At 38.2% G+C, this 21,572-nt stretch overlaps 1 protein-coding gene across 12 annotated transcripts in view; it reads left to right on the plus strand.

The window, feature by feature from the left end:
* The window catches only part of GRIK1 (glutamate ionotropic receptor kainate type subunit 1), a gene marked incomplete at both ends in the record, with an annotated part of 445,158 nt that overhangs the window by 334,800 nt on the left and 88,786 nt on the right, over positions 1 to 21,572 (plus strand). For all 12 annotated transcript variants that reach the window (XM_080696011.1, XM_080696016.1, XM_080696015.1 and 9 more), the window contains one exon: positions 8,419 to 8,562. In XM_080696011.1, the coding sequence (XP_080552137.1) occupies positions 8,419 to 8,562 (144 nt within the window). The remainder of the gene's footprint in view (positions 1 to 8,418; positions 8,563 to 21,572) is intronic.

Raw genomic sequence — 21,572 nt, forward strand, 5'->3', positions numbered from 1 at the left:
CATGAGCTGGATTAGTGACATGTTCCCAGGCAGGAAGCATGGCTGAGCTGACTCCCAGTGAATTCAAGACATCCCATTCTACTTGGAGTTTACTACTGTCATCTGTGGAAGAGAGACGTTTCAAGGCTGACATTATTACCAGCATAATGAACTATAAAAAAAATGGGGACTTACCAGACCAGAAGAGGATGGTTAACCAGAGTTCTTACACAAGTGGGTAGAATAAGTATGTTAAGTCCTATAAGTACTATTCGAGTAAAAGTGGTAAGGTATAGCTAATAATGGAATCCAACAGCTAAGTAGTTATGACTTCAGAATTGACTATGATCCTGCCAGGCGGCACGCTTGTAATTCCCTCGCTTGGAAAGCAGAGACAGGAGGATCATGTAGGTTTGAAGCCAGCTGTGCTGGCTTAAGAGACCCTGTTTCCACATTTTTAAAAAATGTATAAAATAGGTCTGGGAGTGTAACCTGTGCCCGGAGGTAGAAAGGCTTCCAGGAACCCCAGTACCACCAAAAAAAAAAAAAAAAAATTGAGTATGACCCACAGTATTGGTGGTTATTTTGCAATGACTCTGCATTTCTCTCTATTTTTCTTCCTGATTCTCCTAGATATGGCTAATTTAGGGATGTAAACTGAGTCATGGAGGAATGAAAGCGTGTTCCTAAGGAAATCTAACAAACCAGTTTCTGAACCAAGAAAGCATACCTCAAATAATCCAAGTTCAGATCCAGTGTTAAGAAATATTTGCTCTCAAGTTGCCCCTATCCAAATTATTTCTTCTCTAATGTAAAAATAAAAAAAAATATATCTTTGGCTTCAGTTTTTTTGTTGTAGATAGTAGACCCTACATCCATTCATTCTTTGGTGTGTGTGTGTGTGTGTGTGTGTGTGTGTGTGTGTGTGTGTGTGTTACTGGGGATTGAACACGGAAATTCTGCCTCCTACATGCCCAGTCCTTTCAATTTTTGTTCTGAAATAGGATCTCACTAGGTTTCCCTGAGTTTCACTGAATTGTTGATGCTTGTTTTAATCCTGCTGTCCTCCTGTCACAGCCTCTCAGGGACTGGCATGGCAGGCATGCCACCCACACCTACATGCATTCATTCATTTTCACATGTCAAGAACTTGTTGCTTACACTCCCTAAAACCCAACAGTGTCCACCTGTTCACATGCCGCCTCACCATAGATATCATCTAGGAAATGTTATATATTTGTGGTGGCTTTCTCCCTGTTATTCTTTCTGCCTTTTTCTGTTTTACTTTTCTTCATAGCCCCTATATTCATATGTTATATTTTGGTTTTTTGCTTAATTCCTTCTCCTACATGAATATAAATCCATGGATGAGGACAAACACTCTGTCTCTATCCCCAAACTAAGCCCTCAATAAATATGTATTTAAGAAAGCATTAATGCACTAAATAAAAATGAATTCAACTTCTATACAGAAATAAGGTGTTAAATATAAACTATTCATGTTGCTCTAAAATATTTCCATCATAGTCTAAAGAAAGTCCCCATAATTCAGAAATAAGCAGCAGGGTCTGGTGGTATATGCCTTTAAACTTAGTACTTGGGAGGCTGAGGAAGGAGGATTACAGGCTCAAATCCAGCCTCAGCAACTTAGCAAGACCATCAGCCCTTTAGTGAGACCCTTTTTCAAAGTAAAAAATAAAAAAGGGCTGAGGTATAACTCAGAGGTAGGACATTCCTTGATTCAATTCCCAGAAACACACATATACATATAGATTGGTAATACACCAAGCAAAATATATATGCATAAATGTGTCACTTTGTATGTCTCTATGATGTATAATTAAAACAGACCAATAAAAACCATTAACTATTTTTTTTTTGGTGCTACTGGGAGTGGAACCCAAGGGCTTTTTCTACCTCTGGGCTATACTTCCCAGACCTATTTTATATTTTATTTGAAAACAGGGCCTCACTAAGTAGCTGAGGCTGGCTTCGAACCTGTGTGATCCTCCTGTCTCAGCCTCCCAAGCGTAGGGATTACAAGCATGCATCACCACACATGGCAAAATCATTAACTTTTTTAAAAAATAAAAATTTCATTCAGATGAAAATAATTATAGACTAATCAGTAATAATTTCATTACTAAAAATAATTATAAGTAATACTATTACTACAAGATAATTGCATTCTCTAATATCAAAGCCATTCTACCACTATTCAAATCTGAAAATGGAGGTCAGTCATACCCAAGATCAGAAAGTCTTGACAACATATTTAAAAATAGACTTGAGAAAATAAATATTGACTCCAAAAATAGAGTTAAAAATGAGTTAAGAAAACTGTTACTGAGTCAATAGAGTTCATAGAGAGTAAAACTCAACATTTTAAAAAACATTGTGAGATTTTACCCCCCCAAAAAAAATAGCAAGTGTCAACTGAAGTGTTAATGAATGCATCAGAAGTTTGGAGTGACTTTTATAAAACCACAGCTTCCTTTCCTTTCAACTACATTTACATGTTTCTCAGCACTTGGGCTGATTCAATCTCATCTTGGCTTTGGGTTAAACAGGGATACGAGAGTGGCCCATTCTCAGAGGCATTCATCTCTGACTGTGAACACAAATGGTGTATGACTCATTACTGCATGGAAGTCACAGAAACCACAGATCATGGGCCTGCCATCTGCCTTCCCAGTTACTCATGCACATTGGCAGTGTGAAGTTGAGCCTGTGCTCTATCTAGGTCTCTTACATGTAGTATTTGCCATAATCATGGTCTCCAGAGGTGACATCTTTGGAAAACCACCTTGAATTTCCACCATTACCCCTGTGATGACATATAGTAGGCAACTGGATTATTAGAAAAAGCAAGAAATGTCCAGATGAGGAAAGTCTAGGTATAGGTCCCAGCAATGTCTCTCTCTCCTAAGTGAACCAGGCAAGTTGTTTACTCTGAGCTGGTTTGTTGGTTGTAAATCTTTATAATACTTCACAGTATTATTCCACCGATTATATTCTAAAGTATTTATAAAGTTTCCAGAAGATAATTGAATTTATTTGATGATACTGGCTATTTTTCCAATTTGTAGTCCAGAAAGGAACAAAAGATGTTCTGAAATGCCTAGACAGAATCATATCCCTTGTGTTGTATCAGCAGCCCAGGTTGGCCCCTTACCTGGGACCTGCATGGCCTTGTAGGATTAAGTGTGTTCTCCAGTTCCACATGTAGTCCTTTTTCCCCCTACTGTTTGCTATGTCTTTCAAAAGCCAAGAAATGTTCATTGAAACTCAAATGATGTCAACGTCGCTACCAAGCCTTACTAGGCTCACTGGGGTTGCTGTCCTAATTACTGAATTTTAAATTGAACATGTGCTGATCTCTGACACCTTCTCAAACCCATTTCCATCCCATACTCACATGTGGATGGCTCTTCCCTGCCTCCTGGGCACTCAGGAGCTGGGAATGAGCCATGCCTTCTTTGCAACTTTGTTTTTCTGTGGCATCTGTTTCTCATGAGCTAGTGCTCCCCAGCAAGGCTTGTGTAGGCAAAGTACCAGTCCTCCGACCTGGAAAAAAACCCTCCTCATTTAAGTGAGACAAGGCCAGGAAAACATGAAAACTATCCAATGTATACTAAGTGGAAAATTCCTGACAGCTCTGGGTGGAATAATTTTGGATTTTAATAGAGGAAACTATTAACCCCATATACAAGGTTAGTTTCCGGAATTAGGGGTAAAGGGTGTTACTTGGGAGGACTCTCTCTCCTAGTAAAAAAAAAAAGGAATATTTTATTTCCTAGTAAATTGTCTTGTCCACCCATATCAGGCTAGCAAATGTTTCCAAATTTGGAGGTAAAATGAGAAACCTTGTGCATTTGCTCTCCAGTACTCCAATCTCCTCTAGTGTTTTTTTTCCAACAGCAGTTAGATCCCAGGTAGGCAGAAAACTGTGTGGACACTCTAAGGACATCTGTTCCTTGTCACTAAGGTGAGGTAGCATCTCATTCGTTTGCGTTGGGATTTCCCATACCTAGCCTCAGATTTAATGATTTGCTGAAAGCAATCATAGTCTGCAGAAAAGTTATTATACTCGTGGTAGCAATTTATTATAGCAATGAGGTCCACAGTAAAATCCTTAAAGGAAAAAGACACAAAGTATGAAGTCCAGAAAGAGCCAGGTGTGAGCTTCCAGGAGGCTTTTCCCAATGGAAATCACTCTATTTCCAGAGATGATGGTGATGACATGTATGGTGTACTGCCAAATGGGGAGACTCGCCCATGCTTTGGTGTCCAGGGTTATAATAAGAGGTCAGTCATATTGACATAGAGCACCCATATAACTATCCTTCATCTTCAATCCTCTGAGAGGTCACATTGATAGAATATGGTCCAGAGCCAGAGACCAACAAAATTGGACATTCAGCATAACCACATGCTTAGCATACATCATCCAGCATGGCCCAAGACCCAAGAAATGCAAATACAAAGACATCCTTATGAGGTGAGAAGTTACAAGGGCTTAAAAGTTATCTCTCAGGAGCCAGTCAAGGACCAGTGCTTTGTTTGGAATGTGCTGAGCTCAAGCACCACAAGTCTACTGAGTTAACTCTTTACTGAAAATAGTTGTCATAACCAAAATATTGTGGACTAAGGAGAATCCAGCTTTCAATATGTCTATTTCCTAATCCAGGTTGTGGCAAAAAATCTTCTTAGTGGCACAGAGAATTATGATTTTACCCAGGCTTTTGAAAAATATAAAATATGAACATAAACACATAAAAAGAAAATTTGAAACCTGGGCAAATTTCTGTTATCAAAAATGACTTGAGAGCGTTTCTGTTCAGAGTGAAGCCCTTAAGGAAAAATCTGAAAAAAGAACAAAATATAATGGTAGTTTAAGAAATAAAGTAAACATTTCCTAACTCTCCCCCAAATCTGTGAAGGTGTAGCATATTTTCATAATAAATGGTTTTCTTTTTTGGATTTGAAAAGCATTGATCAGATCTATTGTTTTCAACCACTAGGTTAGAGACAGAAGGTAGCATTGCGAATAGTCAAAGTCTTTTCTAAACTAAATTTATTAAGTAAAATTCAGATCATTGGAATTCCACTCCTTACAATTCTCTATTAAATCAGCCATGCTCTGAACTAATGAATCTGGTTGGACCTCTATATCCACATGTCAGTTCAACTAACCATACATCAAAAATATCTGAGAGAGCCAAGCACAGTGACACACACCTATAATCTTAGCTCCTTGGGAGCCTGAGGCAGGAGGATCACAAATTTGAGGCCAGCTGGGGCAACTATGGGAATGAATTTTGAAATCTAGGTTTGCAGCATAAATTGTAATTCTCACTTCTTTCCTTATTTTAGCAAGTTATTATACCTCCAAGGCTCATATTAAAATAAAAAATTTTAAAGAGGACTGGTAATGGAGCTCGCGGTAGAGCACTCTGGATTCAACTCCCAATAATAAGAAAAATGTTTAATAAAATTGTATCTATGGACTTTTTAAATTATTATCCTTAAACAATACAGTATAGCAGCTATTTGTGTTATGTTAGGTATTATAAAGAATCTAGAGTTGGTTAAAGTAGATAGGAGGATATAAAAACTTTCAAGCCAACACTGTTGCCTTTTATGTCAGTAAATTGAGCTTCCTCAGATTCTGGAATCTAAAAAAGGTCCTATAACTAATATCCAATGCATACTAAGAGGAGAAGTGTACATTTATGAATTTGTAAAATCTATATTCTTCTGATAAAATGGGCTAGGTTGTCATAGCATGGTGCCTGTGGGAGTGAGCTTTGAAATCTAGGTTTGCATCATAAATTGGAATTCTCACTCCTTTCCTTACTTTAGTAAGTTATTCTACTTCCAAGTCTCAATTTCCCTAGCTGTTACTGGAAACTATACCTATTTCAAAAATGTAATTTTAACAATTAAGTAAGATAACATACATAAAATGCTTATGTATTTTATGGTGCCTGGCATGTAGTAAATTGTTTATGAATATTAACCATTATTGTGCTATTGCTGTGATTATTGACTCATCAGACAAGTAATTTGGTTTAAAGGCAGCCTAGCTTTATGGTTAAGAGTACAAACTCTGGCACCCAATTCTGGGGTTTGAGTACTGGCTTTCCCACCGCTTGTTTGGAGACGCCATTTAATCTCTTTGCTTTTTTTGTCCATGAAAAAGTAGAGCTTGAGGTAAAAATTCAATGTTTTCAAAGGAGTCACAACCTGAATTGAAATATAATAAGTACTCAGTAGATGCACCTGATTGCATTTTTACAAGGTCCTAATTTGCCAATAGCTTATTCTTTCCCAATTAAACCAATTTAGTATGGCAGAGTAGTGAAGAACAGAAGTTACAACGAGACAGCCACGATTTAAGCAGGACCATGCACCCATTACCAGAATAGACGCTTAACTTTCACAAACTTCAGTTGCTCATCTACAAAGTGGATTATGTCAGTCTCTAACTTATGTAGTCAAAACGTTCTTAAACTTTAGCAATTGCCACTATCACCACCAAACTAACTATTATATGTCAATTATGTAGGTAAGGTGCAATGATTTATTTTAAAACTTTGGACCCATATGGTTCTCTTTTATTTAAGGCACAAAGTGATATTGATTCCTTTAGTCAACATTTATTAAACAACTCATATGCTAAGGACTGTGCTAGTAACTAAAGGTTGAATTTGAATAATTACTGCCTTCAAGAAACTATATTTTTATCAAGAAACGGGTATAAAAATCACTATAGATATATGGAGAATGCAGTGATAGGCATTGCACAGAAAATGAGGATTCAAAAGAGAGGTGTTGTGCATGGTGATACATGCCTATGATCCAAGTGGTTGGGAGGCTAGGATCACAGATTGGAGGCCAGCCTTGGCAATTTAGTGATACTCTCAGCAGCGAATCAAGACCCTATTTCAAAATAAAAGTAAAAATAAAAAAATTGCTGCCTCTAGATGAAGGAGATTCTATAGATGAGCAAATAAGGTGACCTAACTGAGGGGATGGGAGGGGGAAGAGGGAAACTCTCTAAAGCACACGATGTACTTATAATATATATATCAGAGTCAATCACTAAGCCAAGCATGGGAAGGAGGGAGGGGAAGGAAAGGGTGCAGGATTCTTTTTGGGGGTAAGGGCTAATTGGGTGAGGTATGCATATATGTCTCTACCATCTTTTATCCCATTAAGATGTATGACTACAATGCACCAATAAAATTTTTTACAAAAAAGAAGTAGAAACCCCCTGTGTTCAGTCCCCAGTAACATACACAAAAAAATATAAATAAATAAAGTTATTTTCTGATTTCAAAGGATTGATAAAATGCAAGAGGCATAGCCCCTAGCCTCTTTCCACATCCATCAAGAATAATCAATTCATTTTAAACAGCAAATTAATCAACTAATTGCAGACAATCACATGATAATCTTCATTCTATAATCTAGATTCTAGGTTTACCTCTGCCAATTATACATATGACCTTCCACACGTCAATATCCTGCCTGGAGGTCAGTTTTCACCCCGAGTAAATAAAAACATTATCTGTCTGCTCTGCTTAATTTGGGGAGTTGAGAATTTCAAATGAGATGATATATTTACAGTTCCAATGGAAGCTCTCATAAAATGTGTGGGTATTTTAAATTTTTATCCCCCATGAAAATCACAGAGAAGTATAGCTTATAAAATGCTGTATCATGTAAAATTTTGCAAATGAGAGGAATTTCATGAGGAAGGAAAGAAAGAGATGTCCAGCTCCAAAGCAGTATGATTACTTTTAGTCTGTCAGGGCCAAGCTCTAGCATGAACAAATATATTCTAATTCACTTTTCTGTTCCCCTGAGGGATCCCCCAGACTTGCTTTTGAACTCGTTTCCATGACTACAACCATCTCAACTCTGGTAAATGGAAGTGACCAATGCAAGAATACTTATCTGTAAAGCGCCCATTAATTTTACTAGCAAGTGTTTCTGTCGACAAAATATAAACTAATAGATAAATGAATATAGATAAATGCTGGGAGACAAAATTAGATATTGAAACATTTAGCTTTAGGAACTTCTAGTTCAGTGTAGTTGATCGTAATGCCATCCTAAACACAAAAGACATTCCAGACATATTTGTTTCCTGAATCAAGTCTTCTGCAGCTGATCTGAGTTATCCTTTTTTTTTAATTTTTAAACTCTAAACTAAACAGAGATATGATGCCAATTTACTCTGGAACATAAAGTCTTACTTTGGAGAAAAAAATAGCTATTGAAGAATAAAAATTGTTCAGCTGAAGAGTAAATGGCCTTTGAGATCAGACAACCAGGGAAGAAGGAAGTAAGCAGGACTAGTGCTTTTGCAGGTAACAAAGGTAAGCAGAGAGGTGAAATTGAAGATGCAGTGTTGTTTTTCCTCCACAGACTGAAGCAGCCCTGATGTACGATGCTGTGTACATGGTGGCCATAGCCTCCCACCGGGCCTCGCAGCTGACCGTCAGCTCCCTGCAGTGCCATCGACACAAGCCCTGGCGCCTTGGACCCAGATTTATGAACCTGATCAAAGAGGCAAGTGATACTTCCTCACAGCCCAGATATCCCTTAAGCTGAGCTTAGCGCTGCTTGACTTGTTCATTTGGTGTGGTCCTTCCCACATGGCTCTGCTGCCAGGATGCTTACTAAGGAGGAGAAACAACTGTCAGCCAGTCTTCTTAGATCTCAGTGTCTCAAGTTTACTCAGAAGCCAGGTGTAGCGGTGAGTGCCTGAAATACCAGTATTTGGGAGGCTGATACAGGAGAATCAGCAGTTTCATGACCAGCTTCAGCAAACTAGCAAGACTCTGTTTCAAAACAAAAAGAGCTGGGGGTATAGCTCTGAGGTAGAACACCCCTGCATTCAATCCCCAGTACTACACACACACACACACACACACACACACACACACACACACACACACAATGTTGGCCCAGAAAAACTATCAGGAACTTTCTAATGTGATGCTGAGGAGTTCAAAGGAGCTACGGATCCTGACATTCACTCTCTTTCTTTTCAGCCATGATCCTAGCTAGAGCTGGTCCTCCCCAAAAAAGCATTACAAGAGCTCATGTGCTTATTCCCCAGTGCAATGAGTCAAGAATTAATCCATCCCTGAAGGGCACCAGAGTCCCCAGATTCTCAGCCCATGAGAGTTTCCTAAGACTTTCTAAGGTTTGGGCTACCCAGGACTGAACAAGGGGCCTCGTTATCTTAATGACAGTGAATTTGTTGCCATTTGTCAACCAATAAGAAAAATCCAGGCCCTTTGAGTGTACTCAGTACACTAGTGGATCTCTAAGAGTGCAAGGTATTTTGGAGATGAGATTTCTTCACTAGGGCCCTGGGATCCTGGACGATCCCCACCTTTTTCTATTCTCTAAGGCAGTTGCATTTCCCTTCCTCAGACCCTGTTTTGAAATTCTGAGACTCTATGCCTATGTGTTCTTATCTTATTTTTGGCCCCAACATGTAGGTTAGAATATTTATGGACTTAACAATATGAAATTAGCTTCTTAGGAGCAGCTATGCCTGCCTGAGTATGTGCCACATTCAGTGACACTCTCTAGTATTTCCTCAGTGGTATACAGAGATTTGCCTTCAAGCCAGGCAACACCTTCTTAACTCTCCATACTGGAGGAGAATGGAGTGAGACAAAGAATGGGAGGGAACATAGTACAAGAATTCTCACCACATCCTAAGGAAAGATACTTGGTCTGGGGTCTATTTCTACTGGTTTCCTTAGCACATTCAGACTCTATGGCTGTTCAATCTACTTCCTCATTGAAGACAAACTCGGGTCTATAAGGGTGAGGATCAGATTGGCAGGATGTAAGGAGTAACCCCCAGGTTCCAGAGCAAGGCAGCTTTCAAGGCTGGGATTAGAGTATGATTTAAGAAAGCAACCACTCTTGGGCATGAACATTTTGCTCAAACAAGACTGAGAAGTAATTCTTCCTTAAATGTTGAGCCTTCCTTAAGTCATCCTAGACCTAAAAGTGGTGGCTTGCATTTAAATCCCAATTTCACAAAATCCAACGATCAGCAGAGTCTGGGGAAGTGTTTTCATCTGTAAAATGAAAAAAGCATCATCTACCTCCCAGCATTATTGTGCAGACAAAGAGGGCGACTACTACTTATTGAAAAAAAAAATAGTACAGGAACACTGTAGGCATTTGAACCATTAGCTAATTCTCTTACCGTGGGAATACTGTTACCACTAATAACAGCATCATTCGGTTTATTGAGACATGGTGCCAGGAATTTAAAACTGGCAAAACAACAACAAAGAATTCACAAGTAGCCAGGAAATGGAATGCCCTTTCTGACAGCTACATAAACCTGACAGACTGTGCCTAATAGGAAAACATCGCATGGCCTCCTCTTCTCCCCACAGTGATCACGGTTATGTCCTCAATTGCCATCCTGATTACCTTGATCTTTAACAGGAAAACAGCTGGTTCCCTCTCATCCTGTACCAGTGCAAAGAAGCTATATAAAGGTTCTAGATCAAACACTCAGAGCATCCCGAGCACCTTTTTGCTAGGATTTAAGTTGCATAAGAAGGTGATATTACCAAGCCACATTTAGGCATGTTTAAAGAAATAACAAACTTCAGGATGAGAAATTTGTTCACCTCCTGAGCAAATTCCCCATTTTCTGGCTTCACAGTTGGGGTGAAAGGATGTGGGGGAGAATGTATCAGAAATTCTCATCACCATTGTTCTTGTCCTCTCTTTTGTCTGGTGAGTCACAATGCCATATGCTATCCATTTGGCAGGCTGTAGATACCTGCAGAGAAGATGGGATGGGGGCGAGGGTACCCAGGGGCAATGCCCCAGCCTGTTGGAAGACTGACATGGAGGAAACTCTGAGATGAACTAAAACATGCAAACGAGAAAGCACAGGTGTTTCTTGAGATGAGTACCTAACAGAAATTTGCAAATACCAGGTTTCATTAGAAAATGTGAAATAAGGCACTTCATCCTAAAACTTTCCCTGCTGTTTTAGTAGTTTTCATTTTCTAGAGAAGTTCTAAAACTAGAATCAGAAATAATGTAAAAGAGCACATCAGCAGATTGAATTTATGGGGTGAGAATCAGTTTTGTCACAGCAGAGGTGGCTGCAGGTGCACGAACCCTGATGCCTGCACATTATTCAGAATCAGGAGCCTTTCAGGTGTTTATCTTAAGTTGACCACCACTCAGTGCTTGAGGCTGACTGGGAAAAGAGAGGAATTAAAGAACATTTGAAACATAATGTAGTGTATTATATCATTAGATTGTCAAACAAATGCATTTTAAGACATGATAAATTTCCATTCAGCAAGAATTACTGGAAGCTGGGCATGGTGGTACACAACTGTAATCCCAGTACTTGGAAGGCTGAGACAGGAGGGTCACAGGTTCAAGGACAGCTTTAGCAGCTTGGTAAGACTCTCAGCAATCTAGCAAGGCTTTATTTCAAAATTAAAAAAATAATTTAAAGGTGTAACTTGAAGACAGAATGCCCATGGACTTAATTCCCAGTACCACTAAAAAATAGAATTACTGAAAATTCCCTGTGTGTGTGTGTGTGTGTGTGTATCCTATATTATATATCTTACATATATAAAAATGTATATATTACAGTACCCTTACATATAGACAACTGCTTTACAATGAGTATATCCCCAGCCCCCTATGTAAGTAATAATAACTTGCCATCACAAGGGATAGCCCCTCTACAAAATTTGAAAATATGATTTCTACCATCTACTAGTATAAATTCTACATGAAAAGGAAAAGATAGGCTTCACTGTAGCTATAGGTATTCTGTGCTGCTGAATAAAACCTATACCCTTACAAAGACATGCAGAGACTCTGGGAATCTTGTTTGTGATCTCCTGTGCCAACTTGATCATCTCCTACTCTGTCATCAGCACTTGCTGAACTGCCTGTGGTTCCCTGAACATGCCCTATAATCCCTCCACATTTACTTGCCTCTGATTGAAACATCATCTTCTCTGGATCATCCTTTGCATTTTAATGTAGGCATTAGCTCCTATCTGTTGGCCCTGGCACACAAAGGTAGGTTCTGACTTCCGTTTTAGCTGTGATTACACTGTCATATTTGCTTTCATGTTTATCTCCAAGCAATGCTTTTCCAGTCTTAATTCCCCAGATTTGTACAATGCTAGACTCAGAATAAGCACTGAAAAACAAATAAATTATGAATGAATGAGTGAATGAATAAATGAAGGAGCTAGAGAGTGAATACTTAAAACTATTAGCAAATGCAAATGTCACAGAACACACTCAGCATGTGGACTTCACATAAACAATTAAGACAGAGATCAAGGCCTGGACCAATCTTATCCTTCAAGGACACAGGTCCTATGAGACAGTGAGGCAGGGATTTTAGGAATACATCAGATTATTTTGCTCTAGTACCAGGAACACAGATTTAACTGAGATTTAACTGCAGTTTACTATCAATGTGAAATTAAGGTCACTTAGTGTCTTTGTATCTCAGTTTAAACTTCTACAAAATAGGGATAAAAATGTCCATTCCATAAGTTTATGAGGGTACTATGTATTGTATGTAAAGTCTAGCAAAATGTTTGTCATGCAGCTTTTGATTGATAAAGGATAACTACCGTTAGATAGTAGGTTCTGTTAAAGATGGCAGGTGATTGTCAAGAAAAACAAGGCCGTACATAGAAAACATTAGGTTTTTTTATCAAGTATATGGTAAGCAGGCATTAGGGTCTAGAATGACAGTAGTTGTTTGCAACAAGGACAGGGTCTAGCAGTTGGGAATCAGGAGTTCCATCAAGACAGGCACGCAGCATACCAGAGACCATCAGCAAAGATGCCAGAAAATGAGAGAATTGCCCATCATAAAACACATACTTGATTGTTTCAGAAGGATGAAAGAACTTTAGATGATAATCACCCACGTTGCACTCATTCTAAACTCCAACTAATATACCAAACGAACAAACTACAGCAAAACCACTTTATTTTGCTCCCTTCTCCCATTTAAAATGTTTTGATGAAAATCTGAACACATTCCTTGACATCTTTCTCTCCTTAAAGTAATGACAGACTTAGAGCCTTTCCTGTCAAGCACAGCCTTGCCTTAGTGATGTAGAATATCTTCAACTTTACTTAACCTCAGATTTCCCCCTTCTCTGAGCACATATCTGATGGAAGACTCTAGTAAAATGGTGAGGGTGGGCAGAGTGGTTCTCCTCTTTCTCCTTTCTCTGCTACATCTTCCTCACACCCTTGGCTGCTAGACCTCCTTGTCCCCCAAAAAACAGGATGGTTAGCACTTGGTTCAACTACTTTATGCTTTCTGAGCTTAGCAGATAGTTTATCTCATGTTTCTGTGGCCCTGGGAGATTTTCGAAGCTCACCTTTTTTTTTGAAGCACATTATTTGACACTATGAGATTCTCCTGGGCCAAGCTTGTGTCATGATGTTTCCTTGACCCAGACCAATGGGTCCTTATTTCAGTGAAAGCTTATACTGCTACCTAAGCTGCTTGCCATCTAGCTGTACACCCATGTTCTTTCTGCTAAAGATTCCCAGCTCCTCTAAGCAATCTTGTTATGGTTTCAATTTGGAATGCCCCCCCCCCACTAAAGCTCATGTGCTGGAAACACAGTCCCCAATGCAGCAAGGTTCATAGGTGGAGTTTTTAGGTAAACAATGAATCGTGGAGGGCCTGACTTCATCAGATTAGTCCATTGGGGATGAATGGACTGAATGAATTACTGAGAGATGGGCCCTATTTGGAGGAAGTGGACCAATGTGAGAGCCCCAGAAGAAAGGGTTTATCTTTTTGCTGGACTGCCTCTCTCTTCTCTTCTCCTCTCCTCTCCTCTCCTCTCCTCTCCTCTCCTCTCCTCTCCTCTCCTCTCCTCTCCTCTCCTCTCTTCTTCTCTCTCTCTCTCTCTCTCTCTCTCTCTCTCTCTCTCTCTCTCTCTCTCTCTCTCTCTCTCTCTCTCTCTATCCTGGCTGCCATGAGCATGAGCTGAGCAGCATCTTCTGCCATATGGCCTGCCTCCATGTTTGTTTCTTCCTTGAAATCTGCTGACCATGGACTGAAACGTTGAAACCATGAACCAAAATAAATCTTTCCTACTTTAAGTCATTCTTGCCAGATATTTTGGTCGCAGCAGTCAAAGCGGACTAACTCAAGTCCCACTGACTGTAACCCAGGACTAACTCAAGTCCCACTGACTGTAACCCAGGACTAACTCAAGTCCCACTGACTGTAACCCAGGACATTGCCATCAAGATGTTCTGGATCCAAAGCTGGTGCTTAGGAAATACCCATTCATTCCTTTCTTGGAAATTCTGGGAATGCCTCAAATCACAGCGCAGCTGACTTCTGAAAAGCCAGAAAATCAATTAATCAACACTTACCCAGTGCGCTGCGCTCGCCCTCTCTCTCTCTCTCTCTCTCTCTCTCTCTCTCTCTCTCTCTCTCTCTCTCTCTCTCAATTTGGAAGTTATATCACATCCATGGTGCACTTTGGCTTTCTCATGTTTGAACTAGCCAGTGGACTTTGAAGCCTCTAACTGCACTGAATCTATTGCAGATTTTTTGAACAGTCCTCTAGAAGCCCAGAAATGCTGTTAGAAAATAGCCGCCTAATGACAGAGAGTGAGGACTCACAGAGATGCCAAAGCTCTCTCTAGACAATCACCTTCAGCAGTCACATCTACCACTCACATGAGGTGGGGTTTTTTTGTTTTGTTTTGTTTTGTTTTGTTGGTACTGGGGGTAGAACCAAGGGCATTCTACCTTTGACCTACACCCCAGCCCTATTTTTTTATTCTTTATTTTGAAACAGGGTCTCACTAAGTAGCTGAGGCTGGCCAAAACCTGTGATCTTCTTGTTTCAGCATCCCAAGTACTGGGATTAAAAGTGTGTGCTACCATGACCGACATCATGACCTTTTTCTTTTTTTTCCCTTTTTTTTTTTTTATGTGGATGACCTTTATCATATGTGTTTAATTTCATGGTTGGGACCCAAAGATCTAGAATAATCTCCGAGAAACATGTTCACTATAACTTGATGTCCATAGATTAACCTGATATCTATTATGCTGGTACCTAAGTAAAAATATTTCGGTATGAATGAACAGCTCACTCAAGCAGACCTATAGGTCGTCTCGGACTTTGTGTCTCACAGCACACTCATCTGTTTCATTAAGTCCTGCCAACTTTTGGCCCTAGACATTCTTAGCATCCTTCCTTGCCTACTGCCCTCACTATTTCTTTTCTGGAATATTAAAAGCCTTTCACTAGGCTCTGTATTGGATAATTCCCAGCCCTTTTATAACTATTGTCCACATATATATGCACACAAATGGTATATGGGAGGTATTCTAGCTTCCAGAACAAAATTTCATGGTTCCCTATGTCCACCTTTCTGTTCCACACACTTTTCTGGAATCAAACCTACCTAATACTCCTTTTGTCTTATTCCTTATATCCTGGAAAGCCTGCCCTCCATTTTAACTCAGCCTAACTCTTACTCAGAACTCATTTTCTGAACATCTATTGGAGGGTGGATTTTTTAGTAGATACCATAGTTTCTGCATATTTCTATGTTAGCGCTTATTACACTCCACTCAAACACTAAACGGTCTTTCCCTGGAACAGGGACACAATTTATTTTTGTGTCCTTAGAGCACTGTAAGATTGGATATGATCACTTAGAGATTGGATCTGACCAACAAACTCAGTCAAATTTCTAGTTTTTAAACATAGCAGACATTTAAAAGGTACTTGTTGAAAACTGAATTTAGGAAATTAAAATCTAGCAAACTCTTAATATATTTTGTTGAACTAATATGTATTTTAAGCTATATCAATAGTTCCTAATTGATCCATTCTAAAATAAGTTTACTGCATAGAAATGAAAAATTATTTTCAAATGTCAGTGTACATGGGATGTCACTGAAAGGTGCATAAAATATGAACAGCTTTCTGCCACTCTCTTACTATGAAAATGCAATTTATCAGTTCAATTTTGATGGGATTAACATAAATTTGAATGTATAAATCTAATATTTAAATTCAAACTTTTAAATGTCAAAGAGAAAGAAATAAAACTCTTAACTGAGACACCCATATATACCTTAAAATTTATCTGGACTTGTACTTAGTAAGTCAGTGAGTAGTTGGTTTGTTGTTTTGTATAGAATCTGGCAAAAAATTACACTATGGAAAAAATTAAGGTCCTGGAGAAACATAAGCTCTGACATATTTTTATCCTACTGTGTCTCCACTGCAGGATCTTTCTTATTATTACATGCCTCTTGATTTTGATGGCCAGGACATAGTGTCCCATGGATTACTTTGATGAGATTGAATTTAGCCAACAAACTCAGTCAAACTTCTAGTCTCTAACAAACTTTCATTTATATTTCTCTTTCCACATCCCTTCAGCATCTTCACCTACTCTACACTGTGTTAAAGAAAAACATTTCTCTCCGCACCCTCTCATCCTAAGCACATATAGGAAGAGTAGGATTTTGTATCCTTTCCTCAGTCCCCTATGCAACTCTGGACAGAGAAAAGCGATCAGTTCCTAAACTTTCATAGTTTACTGTTTTGGTCATTGATATGCATTGTCTTATATCTAACTTTCTTAGTTTATATGTGCTGCTATAACAAAATATCTGAGGTTAGGGCCGGGCGTGGTGGCATACACTTGTAATCCCCGTGCTTGGGAGGCGGAGAGAGGAGGATCACGCAGGTTCAAAGCCAGCCACACTGGCTTAAAAGACCCTGTTTCCAAATAAAAAAATACAAAAATAGGTCTTGGAACGTAACCCGGAGGTAGAAGGGTTATATATCTGAGGTTAGGAAATTTATATAGAATAGACATTTATTTCTTACAGTCTTACAGTTCAGGGAACCAGGACGTCCAAGATCAAAGCACCTGGTGTCTGGTGAGGGATTTCTTTCTGCATCCTAACATAGCAGAAGGGAAGAACAAACAGGGTACAGCTAATTGCCCCATGCATTTCATAAAGCACTAATCATATCCTAAATACCACATATCTTAATACTGTTATAATGGGGAGTGAATGTAAATTTTGGAAGAGACATGAACTTCCAAATCTTAGAAGAATTAAGTCACTAAGACACTTGTTCCTGGAATAGTCCATCAGTGACCAGGTGAATAGTCACCAACCAGAAATGTTAAGCAGATGTAGGGATGGAAGAGAAGGTCCTACTAAACTTTCCTTAGTTTATATGATTCTAAATAACATTTGTGTTCATAAGATAGCATAAGAGATTCATGGAGCTCAACCTCTTCCTTCTATTCATCTACTAATGCCCTGGTTCCCTGCCACATTTATTACAGAATCTGATTTATACAGCAAATATAGTCTGTCAGGTACATTTGTGTTCACAAGTACACATGTTGACATTGAAAATGAATGTCATTTTATATGTATGTATATGTGTGCAGGTATTTTAGGAAATATTTAGACATGTATGCTTTGTGTGGAGATAAATATATACATTTTTATGTATATGTATATATATATATATATATATATATGTATACATACTTGTGTTCAAGTGTATATATATATATTTTTTTTTTTTTGCAGTACTGGGGATAAAATCCTTGGGCATTCTACCTCCAAGCTACACCCCAATCCCTTCATTTTATTCTCTGTTTTTGAAACAGGGTCTCACTGAGTTGCAAAGGGCATCACTAAGTAGCTGAGGATGTCTGCAAACCTCCTGTCTCTGCCTCCCAAATGCTGGGATTACAGCATGCACCACCACATTCGACTCTGAGCATATTTTTATCCAGAAATTTTATTTTCTAATCAAAGTTTTGAAATGTATCTATACTAATACATAGTTATCATTTACCTGTTTATTCATTTCCATTTAAATACAGTATTTTAAAATTTGTCTATTCAACAAGTACTTAACTGAATACCAACTATGCAGCAGACACTATTCTGGACAAAAGAATATACTACTAAGAAAAACAAATTCCTCAATCTTATGAAACATATGCTCTACCAAGGGGAACCATATATACATAAAAGAAAATAGTGTTTCAAATGATGACAATAATCATTGAGAAAACAAAGCTCAAAGAGGAGAGAAATGATAATTGCTATATTCTATAAGGTAGTTTAAAAATATCTTATATATGATATTAAACTTGAATAAATAAATCCCTGAGGGAAAAGAGGGAGTTCGGAATGCAAATTGTGAAGACAAAAGATATAAGTAGACGGAATAACTTGTGTCTTGAATACATTTCAACATATTTATTCATTTCCCTATAAATGGATATTTTGGCTGCCTCCTTTGCTTTTCCATTTACAAACAATGCTGTGTTGAAGATCAAAATAATAGTCTCTTATTTACAAATGAAAGGCTTTCTCTAAAGCAGAGCTATACAATAAAAACATAATGTGGATAAAATATATATAGTACTTATATATGTATATATAGTATTTAAATAATATATATATAATATTTACTAGTAGCCAGATTTAAAAATGAAACAGGTGAAATTAATAATATACTTAATGCAATCTAATATATCTAAAACATTAACATTTTGGCATAAAATCAATGAAAATTAATGAGTTCTATTATATTATTTTATAGGTCTTTTAAATCTAGTATCCAATTTAATTTATAGCACACTTCAATTCTGACAAACCACAGCTACGGCACTCGACTGCCACATGTGACACACCACCACCATATTGGATAGCTATGTAGGTCAGCTTGGGATGCTATAACAAAATACTATAGACTCAATGCAATAAACCACAGACACATGACGCTCACAGTTCTGGAAGCTGAAGAGTGCAAGATCAAGTTGGCATCATGGTAGAGTTCTGGTGAAGTCCTTATATCTGGCTCCCATATGGCTCTCTTTCCAATACATCCTCACATAATAGAGGAAACTCTGGTGTCTCTTCCTCTTCATTAAGGATGCTAATCCTCTCATTGTCTAAAGTTAACTATCTCCACAAAACCTCCATTCCTAATTCAGGTTAGATCCTCAGTGTGTGAATTTTTAAGGAGACACAAACATTTAATTCATAACAATGGCAGAGCTCTAGACCATATATCTAGAAATAGGATTTCTGGCTAATGTACATCTTTCAGCATTGACAATAGAGTAGTTTCTGATTGCTGCACTTAATGCCCACAAAGTAGAAAGCTTAAAACAACTATTTATTGGCTTACACTTTCTGTATATCAAAAGTCTGGGAAATCCTTGCCTGAATCTTTGCTTAGGATCTCAAAAGACTGAAAAAGTTGTTGGTTTGGGCTGCTACCGTAACACCTAAGGGTCAAGGTCCTCTTTTAGGCCCACATGGTTGTTGAAAGAATTTGTTTCTTGGCACTATAGACCTCATGGCAGTTTCTATATTTAAAATTAGGAAAGAGTCAAGTCTCTGTCTTCTAAACCTTCATTTAAAGGGCTCTCTTGACCAGGTCAGGACCACTTAAGATGACCTTACTTAGTATTAAGTCAAAGTTAATTGATTTGAAACCCATACTGACATCTCCATTTTAATCATCTTTGTCCTATAAAATGTAGTGCTTATTGCAGAGATAGAAAAAAATAAAAATTTCATCACTTTATAAAAATTCCATCACCTTTGTCATATACCATAGTCTAATCATTAGAATGTCATCCATCATATTCTTTAGGTTCCACTCACATTCAAGAAAGTATTTTAAAGGAAATGGGTTATTTGGACTCATCTTAGAATTCTGCCTACCACAACTAGATATAGTCAATTTCCCCTGTTTCAGTCAGCATTTTCACTTCTGTAACTCTCACTTCTGCAACTGAACACATGACTTAGAGGGGAAAAGATGTATTTGTTCATAGTTCTGGAGATTTTAGAGGTTCAGTCCATGTCAGGACAGGTCTTGGGAGCTCAGGGAATGCAGGCATGAAGCAGAGAGAGGGAGAGAGAGATCAAAGACTCTGTCTTCACATCATAGGAGCAGGAAGCAAGAAAGGGAAGAAAGGGAATTCAAAAAACAAGCACATTTAGGTTGTCTTGTTTGCTCCTCTGTAGGATTTCCTTTTTCATCTAGAGTTCCTTCTATGACCCATTTCTCTTTAGCTTTCACGTATTAGGGAAAACATCTGATTTCTTATTTTTTGTGACTGACTAATCTCACTTAGCATAATGTCCTCCAGTTCCATCCATTTCCCTGAAAATGATGTAATTGAGGTGTTTTTTTTTTTTTTTGATGGCTGAGTAAAATTGCATTGTGTACATATCCCACAGTTTTGTAATCCATTCATCTGTTGATGGACATCTTGGCTGATTCCACAGTTTGGCTATGGCTTACCCCGATATGCTGTATGAATATAATGCACCAATAAAAATTTTAAAAAATAAAATAAATAGAATAAAAAATAAATTTAAATAAATAAATAAAAAACACAATCACAGTCCCTACGGCTACACCTCCAGACATCTGCCTCCTCCAGCCACTCTTCACCTGCCTATATTACCACCCAGTAAGTTTATTACAGTGGATTTTTTTTCAGTAATAAGATTAGAACCCTCTTGATTTAATTACATCCACTCTAAACATTAATGCATGCACTCTTCAGGCTATATCCTATATCTAACCATAACATGCTCCTCAGAGAAACTAGGATGTTGCAGCGTCTTCACTTGCTTTCTTATCCATTATGTTTTGTTGCATGAAGACCCCAGTCTCATATTCTATTTTTATCCCATTCTATCCACCTCTTCTCAGTTCTTTTTCCTTCCAAAACCATCTAGACCCCTTTGTTGAGCATCCTAAATACTCTCTCATTGATATCTTAATTCTTTTCACTCCATTGTTTTGTTGTTCACCAATATAAGAACATCCCAATATTAAACCAGTATTATAATCTACATTCTATTTCCCTATGCCCAGGATCAAGATTGGAGTGATAAAACCCACATAGTCTTACAAGTTTTCCCCATGGCTAATCTATGGCATCTGACATTAGATGGGCTCTCACCTCTCAGTCCCTTTCCTTACCTATGTCTAACTGTCTCTTCCATCCTCCTCAGCATTTATCCTACACCATTACCACTTTCACCAAGACAGTTCAACATCACTACCCTCATTCTCAGTTTACCTTTAAGTTCTTTAAGAAAATGAATTCTGCAAGTGAGAGTACCTTCAGTTTTAAAAATTCCATCAGCTCTTTTCACACTCATTTCCTTTCTCCAAAATCAGATAGTGAAGCATAATACCTTTTCCTCAGTTTTTGCCTTGTTCCTCTGATCCCTCTATTGGAAAGGCCCTTTCTTGCTACCCCTTCCCCTTCTGACTACATCAGACTCAACAGCTCAGTTGAGGCATTGTATTTTCTAAAAACATTTCTTTCAAACAACACTCTCACACATACACACCCCAAAACACACATTTGCCCTTTCCTCAGTTTTCCAAAAATATTCCATTTTTACCATTGCATTTATATTATCCTATTATAAATATAGTCCTAGGTACAAA

This window comes from Muscardinus avellanarius (assembly GCF_963383645.1).
Source record: "Muscardinus avellanarius genome assembly, chromosome: 5".
In the NCBI taxonomy this organism is placed as follows: Eukaryota; Metazoa; Chordata; class Mammalia; order Rodentia; family Gliridae; genus Muscardinus; species Muscardinus avellanarius.